At 53.8% G+C, this 14,201-nt stretch overlaps 1 protein-coding gene across 5 annotated transcripts in view; it reads left to right on the top strand.

Annotated features, from left to right (window-relative positions):
• Positions 1-13,987, top strand: part of SH3PXD2A (SH3 and PX domains 2A) — a 246,787-nt gene extending 232,800 nt beyond the window's left edge. For all 5 annotated transcript variants that reach the window (XM_082601531.1, XM_082601527.1, XM_082601528.1 and 2 more), the window contains 2 exons: positions 2,173-2,292; positions 4,424-13,987. In XM_082601531.1, coding sequence (XP_082457657.1) covers positions 2,173-2,292; positions 4,424-6,397 — 2,094 coding nt within the window. In that variant the 3' untranslated portion in view covers positions 6,398-13,987. The remainder of the gene's footprint in view (positions 1-2,172; positions 2,293-4,423) is intronic.
• The last annotated feature ends 214 nt before the right edge of the window (positions 13,988-14,201 follow it).

Here is a 14,201-nt window from a genome sequence, read left to right as displayed (position 1 = left end):
CTGAACGAGTTCTCCCCTCCCCCATCTCTCTCAGCCCCAGCTGATTATTTTCAGGCAGACTTGATTTTGGCAGGAATGGGGTAATTCTTTCCACACCTGCCAAAAGCAGGGCTTGCTAGGACAGAGCTGCCCTTTCCAGCTAGGTCCGTCCGACTCCCACCTGGCCGCGGGGGTCCAGGCAGGGCTGGGACCTGGGCCACATCTGTGTGCATGCACGGCTGCAGAGCCAGCCACCAGGGCAGGGAAAGTTGACCTGGTCCCTCAAAACCAGCCTCCCCCGCACCTTTCTCTCACTTGACCTGAGGCAGCTCAGCTGTGACTGGCAGGATTAGAACATGCTGAGCCTTGAAGGACGAGGCAGGGTAAGAGGAATAGGATGGCATTTCAGGAAGAGCGTTCAGCTTCAGCTTATGTTTATAGAGCTTTTCCTGTGCTGTTGGCTGGACCAGAAGTTATGTTCATTATCTCATGACCCTGTTATTAGTTCCATCTTACAGATGAGGAAACTGAGGCTCAGAGGGCGCAAGGGCCTTGCCCAGGGCCACGCAACTGGTGAATTGCTGAGCTGGGATTGGAGGCCACATGGGTCCACCTGCAGGCAGAGATCTTTTGAGGTCTTCCTGCTACACTGTAGCTGCTTCCCCCTTCTAGCCTCCCAAACACATGTACCTTTTTTATAAGATTGTTTTATTTTAACTCCTTTTTTTTTTAAGGGCTTCAAATGCTTGGCTTTTTTTTTTTTTTTTTTTTATGACTGTTGGGTCTTCATTTCTGTGCAAGGGCTTTCTCTAGTTGTGGCAAGCGGGGGCCACTCTTCATCACGGTGCGCAGGCCTCTCACTATCGCGGCCTCTCTTGTTGCGGAGCACAGGCTCCAGACGCGCAGGCTCAGTAGTTGTGGCTCACGGGCCTAGTTGCTCCACGGCATGTGGGATCTTCCCAGACCAGGGCTTGAACCCGTGTCCCCTGCATTATCAACCACTGCACCACCAGGGAAGCCCTAACTCCTTTGTTTGATACCAGGCCATACTGGGAGTGATGGGGAGGTGCCAAGGCCATGTTGGCTGGAGTAGAGACTGGCTGAAGCTGGAATGTCCTCTCCATGAGGGCAAGGGGGTTGTCCTGTCCCTTTGGTTCACTCTTGGATGCCTGGTGCCTTGGACCAGAGTCTGGCACCCAGTAGACACACAACAAACATTTGTCAAGTGAATGAATGAGGCTCACAACTCATGGGCTGTGGCCATATTCTACATTTCCTTGCATGTCAGGCTTAGTTATCGACGTGCCAGCATCTAGGAAGCATTTAGGCTGCCCAGCGTGTTCTACCCAACCCCAGAGCAAAGGATCCTGAGTTTATTCCGTGCTTGCCTGACCATTTGGCATCATCATGATGACAGACCAAGGGGTTTTCTGACCAACCCCACACCCCCTTACATCCACCCCACCTCTGCAGTCAGGTGTCACCCCAGTGGCCCTTCACCTGAGACTCAAGGACGTGGCTCTCCTCTCCCAGGGGGCAGTGTGCATGGGCTTTGCTACAACAGTTTCTCTGCTTTTGACTTTCTTTTTGGGACCTAGCTGTTGAGGCTTCTGAAAACTGGATTCCAAAGATGTAAGGGTGGAAATTTACTTAGATGATCATCTTCATAGCTCAGACAAGTCTCAAGCGAATCCTAGGTATTCTTTTTTTTTTTTTATGTTGGGGGTAGGAGTTTATTAATTAATTTATTTATTTTTGCTGTGTTAGATCTTCGTTTCTGTGTGAGGGCTTTCTCTAGTTGTGGCAAGCAGGGGCCATTCTTCATTGCGGTGCGCGGGCCTCTGACTATCGCGGCCTCTCTTGTTGCGGAGCACAGGCTCCAGACGTGCAGGCTCAGTAGTTGTGGCTCACGGGCCTAGTTGCTCCGCATGTGGGATCCTCCCAGACCAGGGCTCGAACCTGTGTCCCCTGCGTTAGCAGGCAGATTCTCAACCACTGTGCCACCAGGGAAGACCCCTAGGTATTCTTAGAGAGCCTGGTCAGCAGAGTGGTCTCTTGGTGAGACACCCTGAGACTCAGGTGATTGATACATCCTCAGGTCAGCTGCTCTCCACCTGGTGTAACCGCCACTCTCACCTCAGTTACGGTTCTGATCAGGTGGGTCTTGCTGACTTGAGTCCTTCTCTGCCTCAGGGGTTCCAGCTGCCTAAGCCACCAGAGCCCCCTTCTGTTGAGGTGGAGTACTACACCATTGCCGAATTCCAGTCGTGCATTTCTGATGGGATCAGTTTTCGAGGCGGACAGAAGGCAGAGGTGAGCCTTGGGCCATGGGGCTAAGGGTTATAATTCATGATGGTCAAATACCTCCCGTGTTTCCCATTTATGTCTTGCTGGAGACATTCCCGAGGGGCGGGCAGGAAAGGTGCAGAAACAGGACCCACAGGGATTAGAATTTGCCTAAAGCCAGTCAGTGCCACAACCAGGACTAGAACCCACTGGCTCATGTCTCCACCCAGCTCCCGTCACAGCAGCGTTTCCCAAAGCATATTATAGGAGCTTGTGATGGGGGCACTTTGAAACAAAGGGCCTCTGGGGTTGAATGAGTTTGGAGGACAGTGAGTTAAACAAAACCCAACCAGCTTTGTTGTTTTAATTGCAGAACTTCTCAGAGCCTAGATATGGGGGTGTCACTGTGTGTCTCTTAGAGGGGACTGGAATAGGCAGTATCACCTAGATTCCTCTCCCAGGAGCTCCTGGGGGCCAGGGTTCCACAAGACCCATATTAGGAAGTGCTGCTGTTGGGAGAATGTGGTCCAGGCAGCCGGAGTAAGGCACTGAGGACCCCAGTTCTGGCCACGTCCATACCACAGGCACCTCTGACATTTGATGCAGTCACTTCTCCCCCAGGTTTTGATGATTTCTCTCTGCAAATGGGTAGTAGACCCTCTCCTGCTCCCTCCCAGCCGGTCTCCTAACATTTATGAAACCCCACTTTGTGGCCAGCGCTGAACATGGCATTCCAGGGGCCAGAGAGGATCTGTGACTCAGATCTTTCTCTTGAGTGGCTCTGTGTAGTAATGGAGTTAAGTCCAATTAATACCTGTAAAACCATCAGAAGAGTAATTGGGCAGCCTCTGCCCATTGAAGAGGTGATATCCCTAATGTGAATGTTTTAAACCACATGCCTGGAACTTAGAACTAAATTTCTAAGAGAAATCATTCTCTCAGTGGTGCTTATGCTTCCAGAAGAGCCTATGAAGCTCATAATGTAAGAGAACTGACAATATTTAGGATCTACCCACGTATGCATTTTGAGTATGGAGTGGGCAGAGTGAAGGATGGAATCTAGCACCCAAGGCGGGGCGGGGGCTGCAGAGGGCTGACCTCAGGCAGACCTTGCCTTTGGTGGTCTCTATCCCCCCTTCCTTCCTTGCCCCTCTTCCCCCAGTGCCGGTGCTTTCAAGCTTCCCTTCCCCTCCCTGGGACCTCTTCCTCCAGCAGTGTTCCACAATTCAAAATTACAGTTGTTCCTCGGGATCCGTGGGGCATTGGTTCCATGACCCCCAATGGACACCCAAATCCTGGGATGCTCAAGGCCCTTATATAAAATCATAGTGCAGTTGGCCCTCCATATCCAGGGATGCGGAACCTGCGCACATGGAAGGACAACTGCCTCTTCCATTCGTATTCCCCGATCCAAACGGACCTCAGTACAGCCAGCAACCACACTCCTGGGCTGTCTCCAGTCCAGTTAAGAAAGAAGCTTCTTGAACGAGTTTATACTAACAGGGAAATGACTGAGAGGCCCTAGCCTTCCCCCAGGAAGCCATTCAACTCAGAGAAATCTCCTCAGCTGGTAGGATTTCAGTGGGATTCCACATGTAGTGAAATGACCACGAGCAATGGGGAAACCAGAGAGGTCCGGCCTCAGCCTTACCTCCAGGTTCCACTCACCTGCACCCTCCTATTCCCTTCTGCCCTGAGAGACCCTTTCCAGGGTCACCGAGGGAGGGCCTAGCAGTATGGGGGTGAGAGGATGGAAGTGGTGGGATGGCAGTCTTTTGTACGTATGGGTCCGTGGTGAGTGGGGTTTTGTAGGGACTGGGAACAGCGCATCTTCCAAGTGTAGTAGCTCAGCGGGAGGAGAAGTGAGGGTCTGGAGAGGCCAGCTCGGCCAGGGTGTTGGAGGAGACATGGAAGAGCAGGAGAGGGGGCCTTGGAGAGTGGGAGCGCCCCCATCCAGGAGATGATAGAGACCTGGGTTTGAATGCCAGCCCATCACTTCCTACGCTGGGTCCTGGGCCACTTACTCAGTGGCTCAGTTCACTCATCTGGGAAATGGAGATAATGTCTCCTAGAGCCGAAGTGTGAAGCTCCCCCCCTGGCACATGGTAGGGCCCCAGCGATCCTCCCAGCTCACTGGCCTGTCTGCCCCTTCCCCCAGGTCATCGACAAGAACTCGGGTGGCTGGTGGTACGTGCAGATCGGTGAGAAGGAGGGCTGGGCCCCCGCGTCGTACATCGATAAGCGCAAGAAACCCAACCTGAGCCGCCGCACGAGCACCCTGACGCGGCCCAAGGTGCCCCCACCGGCACCACCCAGCAAGCCCAAGGAGGCCGAGGAGGGTCTGGCAGGCGCTGGTGAGAGCCAGGACTCCCCGCTGAGGCTCAGGTACGAGGAGCCCGAGTATGACATCCCTGCCTTTGGCTTCGACTCAGAGCCAGAGCTGAGCGAGGAGCCCGCAGAGGACGGCGGCTCGGGGGACAGGCGGCCCGGCCAGCCCCGCAGGCCCTCGCCCGCCTTCTCGCTGCAGCGCGCCCGCTTCAAGGTGGGCGGATCTGCAGAGGACGTGGCCCTGGAGGAGGAGACCATCTATGAGAACGAGGGCTTCCGGGCATGTGCAGAGGACGCCCTGTCGGCCAGGCGCTCCTCCCGGGACAGCGACTCCCCAGGCGGCTCCCCACTGTCCCTTGCCAGGAAAAACTCCCCCAAATCAGGCTCCCCCAAATCATCGTCGCTCTTGAAGCTCAAGGCAGAGAAGAACGCCCAGGCGGAATTGGGGAAGAACCACTCCTCGGCCTCCTTTTCCTCGTCCATCACCATCAACACCACCTGCTCTTCCTCTTCCTCCTCTTCCTCCTCATCCCTGTCCAAGAACAGTGGGGACCTGAAGCCCCGTTCTGCCTCGGACGCAGGCATCCGCGGCACCCCCAAGGTCGGAGCGAGGAAGGATGCTGACCTGAAGACTGGGCTGACCTCCTGTGCCCGGGCCAAGCCATCAGTTCGGCCCAAGCCGTTCCTGAACCGCACAGAGTCCCAGAGTCAAGAGAAGATGGACATCAGCACTTTACGGCGCCAGCTGAGGCCCACTGGCCAGCTCCGGGGTGGCCTCAAGGGCTCCAAGAGCGAGGATTCGGAGCTGCCCCCCCAGATGGCCTTCGAGGGTCCCGGTGAGGAGTCCAGGAGAGGCTCGGCTGACCTCATCACCCTCCCTGCCGCCACGCCCCCGTGTCCCACCAAGAAGGGGTGGGAAGGGCAGGCCACCTCCTACACGACGTGTAGTGCCTACCAAAAGGTCCAGGACTCGGAGATCAGCTTCCCGGCAGGCGTGGAGGTGCAGGTGCTTGAGAAGCTGGAAAGTGGCTGGTGGTACGTGAGGTTTGGGGAGCTGGAGGGCTGGGCCCCCTCCCACTATCTGGTGCTCGGTGAGAACGAGCAATTCGATCCCCCTGGCAAAGAGCTGGACACAGTGGCCACCAAGAGCAAGCAGAACGAGGGCAAGTCAGACAGCCTGGAAAAGATCGAGAAGCGGGTCCAAGCGCTGAACACCGTCAACCAGAGCAAGAGGGCCACGCCGCCCATCCCCTCCAAGCCTCCCGGGGGCTTCGTCAAGACCTCGGGAGCCGGGGCGGTGAAGATGAGGAATGGCGTGCGGCAGGTGGCCGTGAGGCCCCAGTCGGTGTTCGTGTCCCCACCGCCCAAGGACAGCAACCTGTCCTGTGCCCTGAGGAGGAACGAGTCGCTGACGGCCACCGACGGCCTCCGAGGCGTCCGCCGGAACTCCTCCTTCAGCACTGCCCGCTCGGCAGCCGCAGAAGCCAAGGGCCGCCTGGTCGAACGGGCCGCCAGCCAGGGCTCGGACCCTCCTCTGCTGCCCACTCAGCGCAACGGCATCCCGGTGTCCCCTGTGCGCCCCAAGCCCATTGAGAAGTCCCAGTTCATCCACAACAACCTCAAAGATGTGTACGTCTCGATCGCGGACTACGAGGGGGACGAGGAGACGGCGGGCTTCCAGGAGGGCGTGTCCATGGAGGTCCTGGAGAGGAACCCCAACGGCTGGTGGTACTGCCAGATTCTGGACGGGGTGAAGCCCTTCAAAGGCTGGGTGCCCTCCAACTACCTGGAGAAAAAGAACTAATGAGGGGTGGGGGAGGGCCTAAGTCCTTCCAGCCTCAGTATGGGTGAGCTGTGAGATGAGACAAAAGGGAAAGGGAAAATGGGAGGGGGTGGGGAGGACAACGTTAAACCTGCAGAATGTGGGGCCTCGAAGATGCTCCCCTCCAGGCTGTCCCCCAGCTGGAAGGTAGGGTCTGGCGGGGGCCCACATTTGAGCGGGGAGTGGAAGGGGCAGGGGTGTCCTGGGCCTGGGACCGGAGGCAAGAAAGCTGAGCCTCACATGTGCACCTTGGGGACTTTGCTGATGGACTCGGCACCATTTGGGACAGGCCATGTAGGAAACCCCGATTTGTGCCTTGGCTGCAAATCTGGAAAAGGTGTGGTTGTGCGGGCCTCCTGTGCCCTGCCCCTGCCTAGCCTGGTTTCCGTTGCTGGCATCTTGTACCCCGGAAGTAGCCCTTGTATCATCCTAATCTATGTTTGTGAGTTATGCTGGTTTCCCAGGAATCGCTGCCGCCGGCCATGGGTGGGTGTGGTAGGAGATACCACTGGCTCTGGGGCTTGGAGGCATCTCCTGTGAGCTCAGGCTGTCCCTGGGCCAGGCCACTGTGTCTTGTTAGTTGAAGGAAAAGCAGTTCCCCAGCTGCCAGCAAGGACCACCATTCTTAGCCGTCACTGCTGCTGGCCTTGAGAAGAGAGCCTGCCCTGCCTGGGGCACCCCCGTGGAGGACCACCAGCCCCAGTGTTTACAGAGAGGGCAGGCAGAGCCGTCGGTCTTTTCACAGTCTGCACAGACTTTATTTTGGATATTTCTGGGTGGGCAGTTCTTTGCAAGTTTTGGGAGAGATGTATTGCTTTGGGCCTTCTATGTCAGGCCTTGGGTTTTGGTCTTACTTTAGGAGTTGTTTGGGGACCCAAGGGCGGTGAGCCTCACGGGACGGGATGGGTAGTGGATGGCCTTTCTATCATACTCTTGTGGGGAGGTTGTTTGTTTTGTGTTTTGTGTTCTCCCCTCCACAAGCCAAAGTCGCTTCATTTGGTTTCCACTGTGTGGACAGTACCGGTGCTTGCCAGAGGGATCTCAGGCTGGAGGAGCCCTGGTCCCAGACGCGGCAAAGCAGAGACGCTGTTCTCCTGGTTCTTGTGCAACCTCAGCAGGGCAGAACCCTCAGCAGGGAGGAGGGTGGTGTTCAGGAGAGGGGCAGCGAATGTTCTCCTGCCCGGGCAGGGCCCGAAGCCTTATGTGAAGGCTGTGGAGAAGCAGCCATTGCCCTCACCCTGGGCCAAGGGGAACCTGCTGGGCCGACACCACCAGCCACCCCCTGGCCTGCAAGCAATGCCGCAGGTGCCCGAGGAGACGAAGATCCCTGGGCCAGGAGCCAACCTGGTCTTTCTGAGGGGCAGTGCCCCTGCGAAGAGAGAAGGGAGAGAATGACGTCCCTGTCAACTCTGGATGGTGTCTTTCAGTCGACACTTCAGAGGCCAAACTGGCTTCCCCAAGGACTCACTCTTCACTGGGAGTGGATTTCCACACGTGCCTTTGATTGTGGACAGATCAGGCTTCACAGCCCCCGACTCAGCTGCCAGATCCTGGACTAAGGAGGAAAGGCCCTCCCTCCACCCCCACTCCCCCCCCCCCCCCCAGGCAGCGTATGATGCCTGAAGAACAGCGGGGGACCCGCACCTCGTGCCCTCAGTCCCCAGCCGCCCCGCCCTCCTCCTCTGCCGTACACTGACGCCTGGCAGCTCTAGCAAACTGCTCCCGTTCTATGTTGAAAGGGCCGTGGTGAGATTTTACTTCCTTTTGTTTTGTTTAAAATTAAAATCAGTTACTCTTTTCTTCTGCTGGACAGTATTAAATAGAGCAGGATGGTGAGTTACCTGCTAGACTGCAGTACTAACGGTGGTGTCTTCATAGTAATATTATTCGGACTTATTTGAACAATAATGATAAAGAAGTGGTTCATGATGTTTTAATTAATGCACTTTAATACAGTGGAATGGAAAGAAACCCAGAGAGCAAAGTGCATTACTTAAAGATGCAGTATATACTTTTCTCATTTTTAAGCAGCACATATTTATTAAAAGAAAAAAAAGTAATTTATGGTTATTTAAAATAAAATTTAAAAGTAGAGTGATTGTCGGGTTAAAGGACCTTCCACGTAGCTATCTTCCAGGGGGAAGGCCCCAGCGGCCTCACTCCTCAACGTCTGCACTGAGCCAGTTCAATCAGTAACACGCCAGCCAGGCCAGGAAGGAGTGCAGGACGCATCTGCCAAGCACAGAGCATCTCAGTCGGACTGGACCACAGTGCTCCCCAGAGCCTGCCTTTCCCTGCCCTTCCTCACTGCACTGCCTTGTGGGACTTTCCACCACCCACAAGGCAGATGTTCTCCCAGCCCCCCAAGGACCCTCTCTCCTTAATCCCCAGTGCCCTTAAGTGATAGAGTCATTATAAGTGACCTTCAGGGTCACTCCAACCCATACCCTCTTGTTACTGCAGCCCAAAGACAGGAATTAGCTTTCCCCAAATCACATAGCTAGTTAACGGCAGACCTCCCCATTGCATCCACCCCTGCACTCCTCCCCAGCCCCGCTAGAGTTTATAGTGTGGTCATCATGTTTACAATGTGACATCCAGCCCTAAGGATGGCTGGGGGTTGCTCAGGCATCCAGGAAAAGTAGAGAATGCTGCCACCTGTTGACAGCATGTAGCTTTGGGCAGTGAACAGGGATTGCCATGCCCCGTCTTCGCCCCTTGCCCCTCACCGTCACCCCCTTACTCACAGCACAGCACAAACCCTGCAAACCCAAAGAGAATATTAATACTTGAAGCAAAAAGGGTGCATGCCAGTCCCTCTCAGACATGGCCAGGGGATGCCAGGCCTTGTGCCCCTGGACTCCTAGCCCTGCCCAGGGCAAGAGGGCTTTTCCCTAGAGCTACTGAGCTGCTTTGTGATGTTGGAGGGTACTTCTGGTAGCAGGTAGAGGAGGGAGGGGTCTGTGGCTCTGACCCATCTGGAGGAAAACCAGATCGGACTTTAAAAGGTTAAAAAAAAAAAAAATCTCAGCAGTGTCCAAACCTAGTTTTCCATTAGTTGCGATTGAAAATGTGAAATGACGTTGTATTGCTGTATACTGCAACTTTAATCAAAATGAGCCCTTCTGAGGTCATTATTGAGGTTTATATAATGCCCGAAGATGCATCATTTGGTGCTTTTTCTTTCAGTTTAAAGACTTTTTTCTTTTATTACAAGGGAAAAAGATGTCTTCATCTCTCTCCCACTTTGTAACAGGGGCCTGGCTGGGCTCCCTGGCCCCATCATGCTGTTCCCACGAGGGTCGCAAGAGGGAGCTGGAGGGGGCAGCCTGAACAGCAGGTGTGCCATCTGCCCCAGCTGTGGCTGGGCCCTCCGGCCAGCCCTCAGCCCCGTTCACCCCCAGCCTAGCCCCACAGGGTCCTCTTTCTTCCTCCTCCATGCTCCATCTTGACGAAGGCATTATATAGAATCGTTTTAATCACTTTCAGATGTTAGAGCAGCATATTTTACTGGCATTTATATCCATTGCTTTCCTCAGCAAGGCATGTTACTATTATCATCTAAGGAAAAAAGACAAGGGAATTTCGGTCAAGCATTATTTTCATATTACTAGTATTTGCAGAATAGGTGTAGAACTATTTAAGTTTAGACCTTGGTTTGGTAGTTTGTTTTGTTTTTATGGAAAAAAAGATAAAGTAACCCCTACTTTTCCTGTTTTTGTATTTAACTAATATATTATTTCTTTAAGGTTACTCACTTCCCCTACCCGCTCCAAATACTTTGCATTCTCAATCGAAAATGAAAACAATCTGAGAGACAGGAAAAGTGCAATATTATCAAGAGGGATGCCAGGGCTTGTTGGGACGGTGGCGGGAGAGCCAGCAACCCCGTCTCTCGCTAGGGGAGGTGGGGCTCCTGGAAGGAGTCGTAGCTGCGGAGCCTATAGGTGACCTGGGTATTGATTTTTTTTTTTTTTTTTTTACCCCTCCTCCCCTTCCCCCTTCCCTGGCAAGATGGCAGGGGTCCCCGCCAGAGGGCATCCCCTTCTGCTGGGTGTTGTCCACCCAGAAGAGAGGGATTCAGGGAAGTAGCATGGGGCACTTGGCCTCCCCGGGGCCCCAGCCCCAGGCACAAAGCAAGGGCCTCCAGGAACCGCTCCTTGTTTTCATTTCCGTTGTTTTTCAGCCAGCTGCTCAGAAAGACCTGTCCCAAAAATAACCCTCAGCAGCCCTCTCACGCCAATCTCTTGATGTTTGGGCCACGATCCTTTTGATGTATGTTTGAGTCTTTCTAAAACTACGTAACCTCAAGTTCAGTTTATGGGCAGGAACCCTCGATGTAATCAAACCCTTTTGCAGGGATGTGGGTGCCTTGAGCCCAGCATTCCCCAGTGACGCACCAATTCCCACAAGCCTGCAGCTGGGCCTGGTGCTGAGCCAGGGCCACCCATTCATCTCAATGACTCCAGCCCGAGCAAGGCGTGAGCCCTGCCTCTGCTCAACACCCCGACAGTCCCCAGAAGGTCTTGGAGAAGCGTCGGAGGAGCCTGCCGAGGTCCCTGCAGACAGAACTTCCCACAACAGGTACCAAGCCGCCGCCTCCTACCTGGGTGCCAGTAGAGAGGGGACAGGATGGGAAGTCTCTGGGTCCAAAGCTCTGCCCCTCAGGGCGACAGGGACATCCTTGCGGGCTCATCCCCTCCACCTCCAGTACTGTACGCTTGCTGCTCCATCCCGTTCGGTGAATTTCTGTACAAATAGGAACCTGGCGCCCAGAGTGGGACCGTGCCCCCGTGTGGGGGTGGCTCTCCTTGGAGTGTATACGTCTATAGGTCCAATCTTCAAGAATCCTGATGCAGAGCTCTCTGGAAAGGGAACCATCCACAGTGCTAAAGAATTAAGATTCCCTCACTTTTTTGAGGGCTGTGTGCTGTTGAGGAAGTGTGTGTGTGTGTGTGTGTGTGTGTGTGTGCATTCGAGTGTGTATGTGAGAGTGTTGGTCATTCCCACTTGAACTAAAGAACATGGGGTTAGAGGAAAAAAATACTGGGCAAGCTGTCTCCATTGAACAAGTCCTTGGCATTGGGCAGGCCCCAAAGGACTCGCAGCTTCTGGCAGCAAGTGTATGTGTTATTCACACGTGTAATTCTGGCTGGAGAGTGCAATGTGTCTTTTTTTTTTTTTTTTTTTGGTAATTATTTTATTAAGTATTTAGTTGGAAACTTCACACTGGCATTAACAGATCTAGCAGAAGCCGCCTAGGCCATCGTCCCGGGCTCCAAAATGAAGATGTGGAAAGGTGCCGCCACTGGGTGTGGAAGTGCCGAGGCGGTCAGATGGGGCTGCCACCTGCACAGTGTCTCTAGTAGGCTGACGCCCAGCCTTTGCCATGCATATCGCCACTGTGGGAATCCCCGTCATGAGAGCAGCTGGCCCTCAGTTCTTACGTTGCTGAGGGTGGATCAGGCTGGTCGGGGCGAGAAATTGGACAGTGAGCTCAGTGGACCTACCCGTGCGTGTACGTCAGCACCCCTGGTCTAGACTGCCGGCCTGACTGAACGCTTCATGGGAATCATGTGGAGGGCTCCCCCTTGACATCACTGAGCTTTTTGTCTAAATCATGATCTCTGGTTGGGGCAGCCCCTGGTTCTCACGCTCTGTGATCAGAGCCAGTGACAGAGCAGGGTCAGTGACCTACAGCTGCACTTCAGGAAGAACAGCCCCACTGACATTAGCATCCCTCCTGTTTTGTCCTGTGCACCTGGGTCCTCAGGCCAGAAGTTGGGCACACTGGTGCTTATAGACTGGGCAGAGGACTCTGTCTTCCCGGGCCTTGGTCCCCAGCTGCCTATAATGTTGGTTTTACCATGCCATCCCCGTTCGCGGAGCCTATCTTTTTAATCTTGAGTTTGCACTTGACCTTGACAATCAGCCCCCTCTCCCATCCCAGAACTTAGTGGCCTTAGAGAATGGGTCCCTACGATGAAGGTCCCTCCTTTGCTCCCATTTCCATCCTAGCTAATGGGCTGGACCTCAGGAGGCAAGAGAGAAAGGAAGAATTATCGTTTTAAAGCAAAAGTATGGATTGAGCACGTTGGAGGTGAGTGAGAGGCACGTCAGCAAGATGAGTGTGCGCGTGTTTGGGGTGGCTGGGGCTTACCGCCCTTTCCCCAAGGAGGAGGCTTCCAGAAGAGGAGGTCTGCTAGGCAGAAAGGGAAGAGTATGAGAAGGTTGAGAGAGGGTTTGGAGTCTGGAGTTTCATCTTTATTAGAAAGGAGGAGGAAGTCTATTCTGAGTGTTTCAGGAAGAGAGCAGGTAGGGCGGGAATTTAGTGATTCAACACCCAAGGGTCCAGCCAGAACAGGTTGGAAAAGCCCCAAGATTTGGCTGTAGAAGAAGCTGGCCTCAGGAAACAGCTACTTGCTGGGCCACAAGCTGGGTCCCCAGCGGGTTCTTAATGGTCATTGATTTACTTAGTGGAAAGCGGGAAGTTGCCAGCAACAAACCAGTCTTTGAGTTTGAGGCCCTGGCTCCAGAACATTCATCCATCTCTCAGGTTCCAGGCTGGGTTTGCCCACCTCCCTTTGTCCAATCCAGAGCGAGCCTCTCAAATTGCTTGAATCAGAGACCAGTGACCATAATGGGTCACGTAGTAGGGACCCACCACCCCCAAACTGGAACCTTGGGGTCCAGACACCATCAAGCATATCTGGGAGGAAGACAACTTCGTTTGCTCTTCTGTTGACACCAATTATTCTGAAGTATCTCTAACGATGCCTGTGGTGGTTCAGTTTGCTGAGCCTGCCTCAGTGGTGTGACTTAGAAGATGGAGTGTAATGCACTCATCATGTTTAGTGGCCTGTGACCAAGGCATACTGCTCTTAAGCATTTCAGAGAAAGAAGGGTAAAGAGAGCCACCATTCTTGAATCTACAGCTTGTTCTCTGCAACAGGTTTTCTTTAAATCCGGGACACAGGATGGCAGAAGGGTTTCAGGGCCAGTTTACAGGAGGTCTGCATGAAGGTGACTTCTGAACAAGGCAGATGTTAGTGGCAGGTTCGTGAAGCGTGGGTTTGTGCACTGCATGGTTGCATGTGAACTGCTGGATGCCTCTGGGCACTCCTCACCGTGTCCACTCAACCCCTCTCGGCTCCTAGTGGGATCTGTGGGGTCTGAAGGAGGTTGTTCCCTCTTCCCCCTCAGCAGAGAAATTTAAGAAAAGGGCAGCGAATCCAGTGCTGTCAATTTGAGTGCTAAAAAATTTCCAGGATCAATGGTGGTGCTAAACTCTCTCCATGTTTCTAATATTTTTAATAGTGGGTTTTTTTTTTTTTGAATTGTTCTCATCACAAAAATGCAGCGTCCTTGGGGAAGGGACCCAGCCCCTTGACCTGCCGCTTTCCAGGTGTCCTTTATCATTTTGACGGGATTCTTTGGTCTGCAGAAAATACTCTGTCTTGGCATGCTTCTAGACTGTAAGATTTGGGTTGTTTTGTATTTTGTTTATGTTTACATGCATCTTGTATTTCCCTGAAAACTAAATAAAGTTTTTGCCTTTTTAACTGAACAGAATCACCTCCCAATTCTCCCTGCCACAAGAAAACATACCCAGCTGAGTGGCAAAAGCCACATCACCCCAAATGAAACATGAACTGCAGGGTCCGGGCCCTCTGAGGACACTGGAGGGGTGGGGGGACAGGTAAGTTCCCACTGTCGCCGGTGAGAAGCGTGCTCAAGCCCCCCACCACCACCACCCCGCCTTCGGGAGGCTTTCTGGGCAGTGGCC

Source organism: Mesoplodon mirus (assembly GCF_964341445.2).
Source record: "Mesoplodon mirus genome assembly, chromosome: 2".
NCBI lineage: Eukaryota > Metazoa > Chordata > Mammalia > Artiodactyla > Ziphiidae > Mesoplodon > Mesoplodon mirus.
Note: the sequence above shows the minus strand (reverse complement) of the source record. Positions and strands in the feature narration are given on the sequence as shown.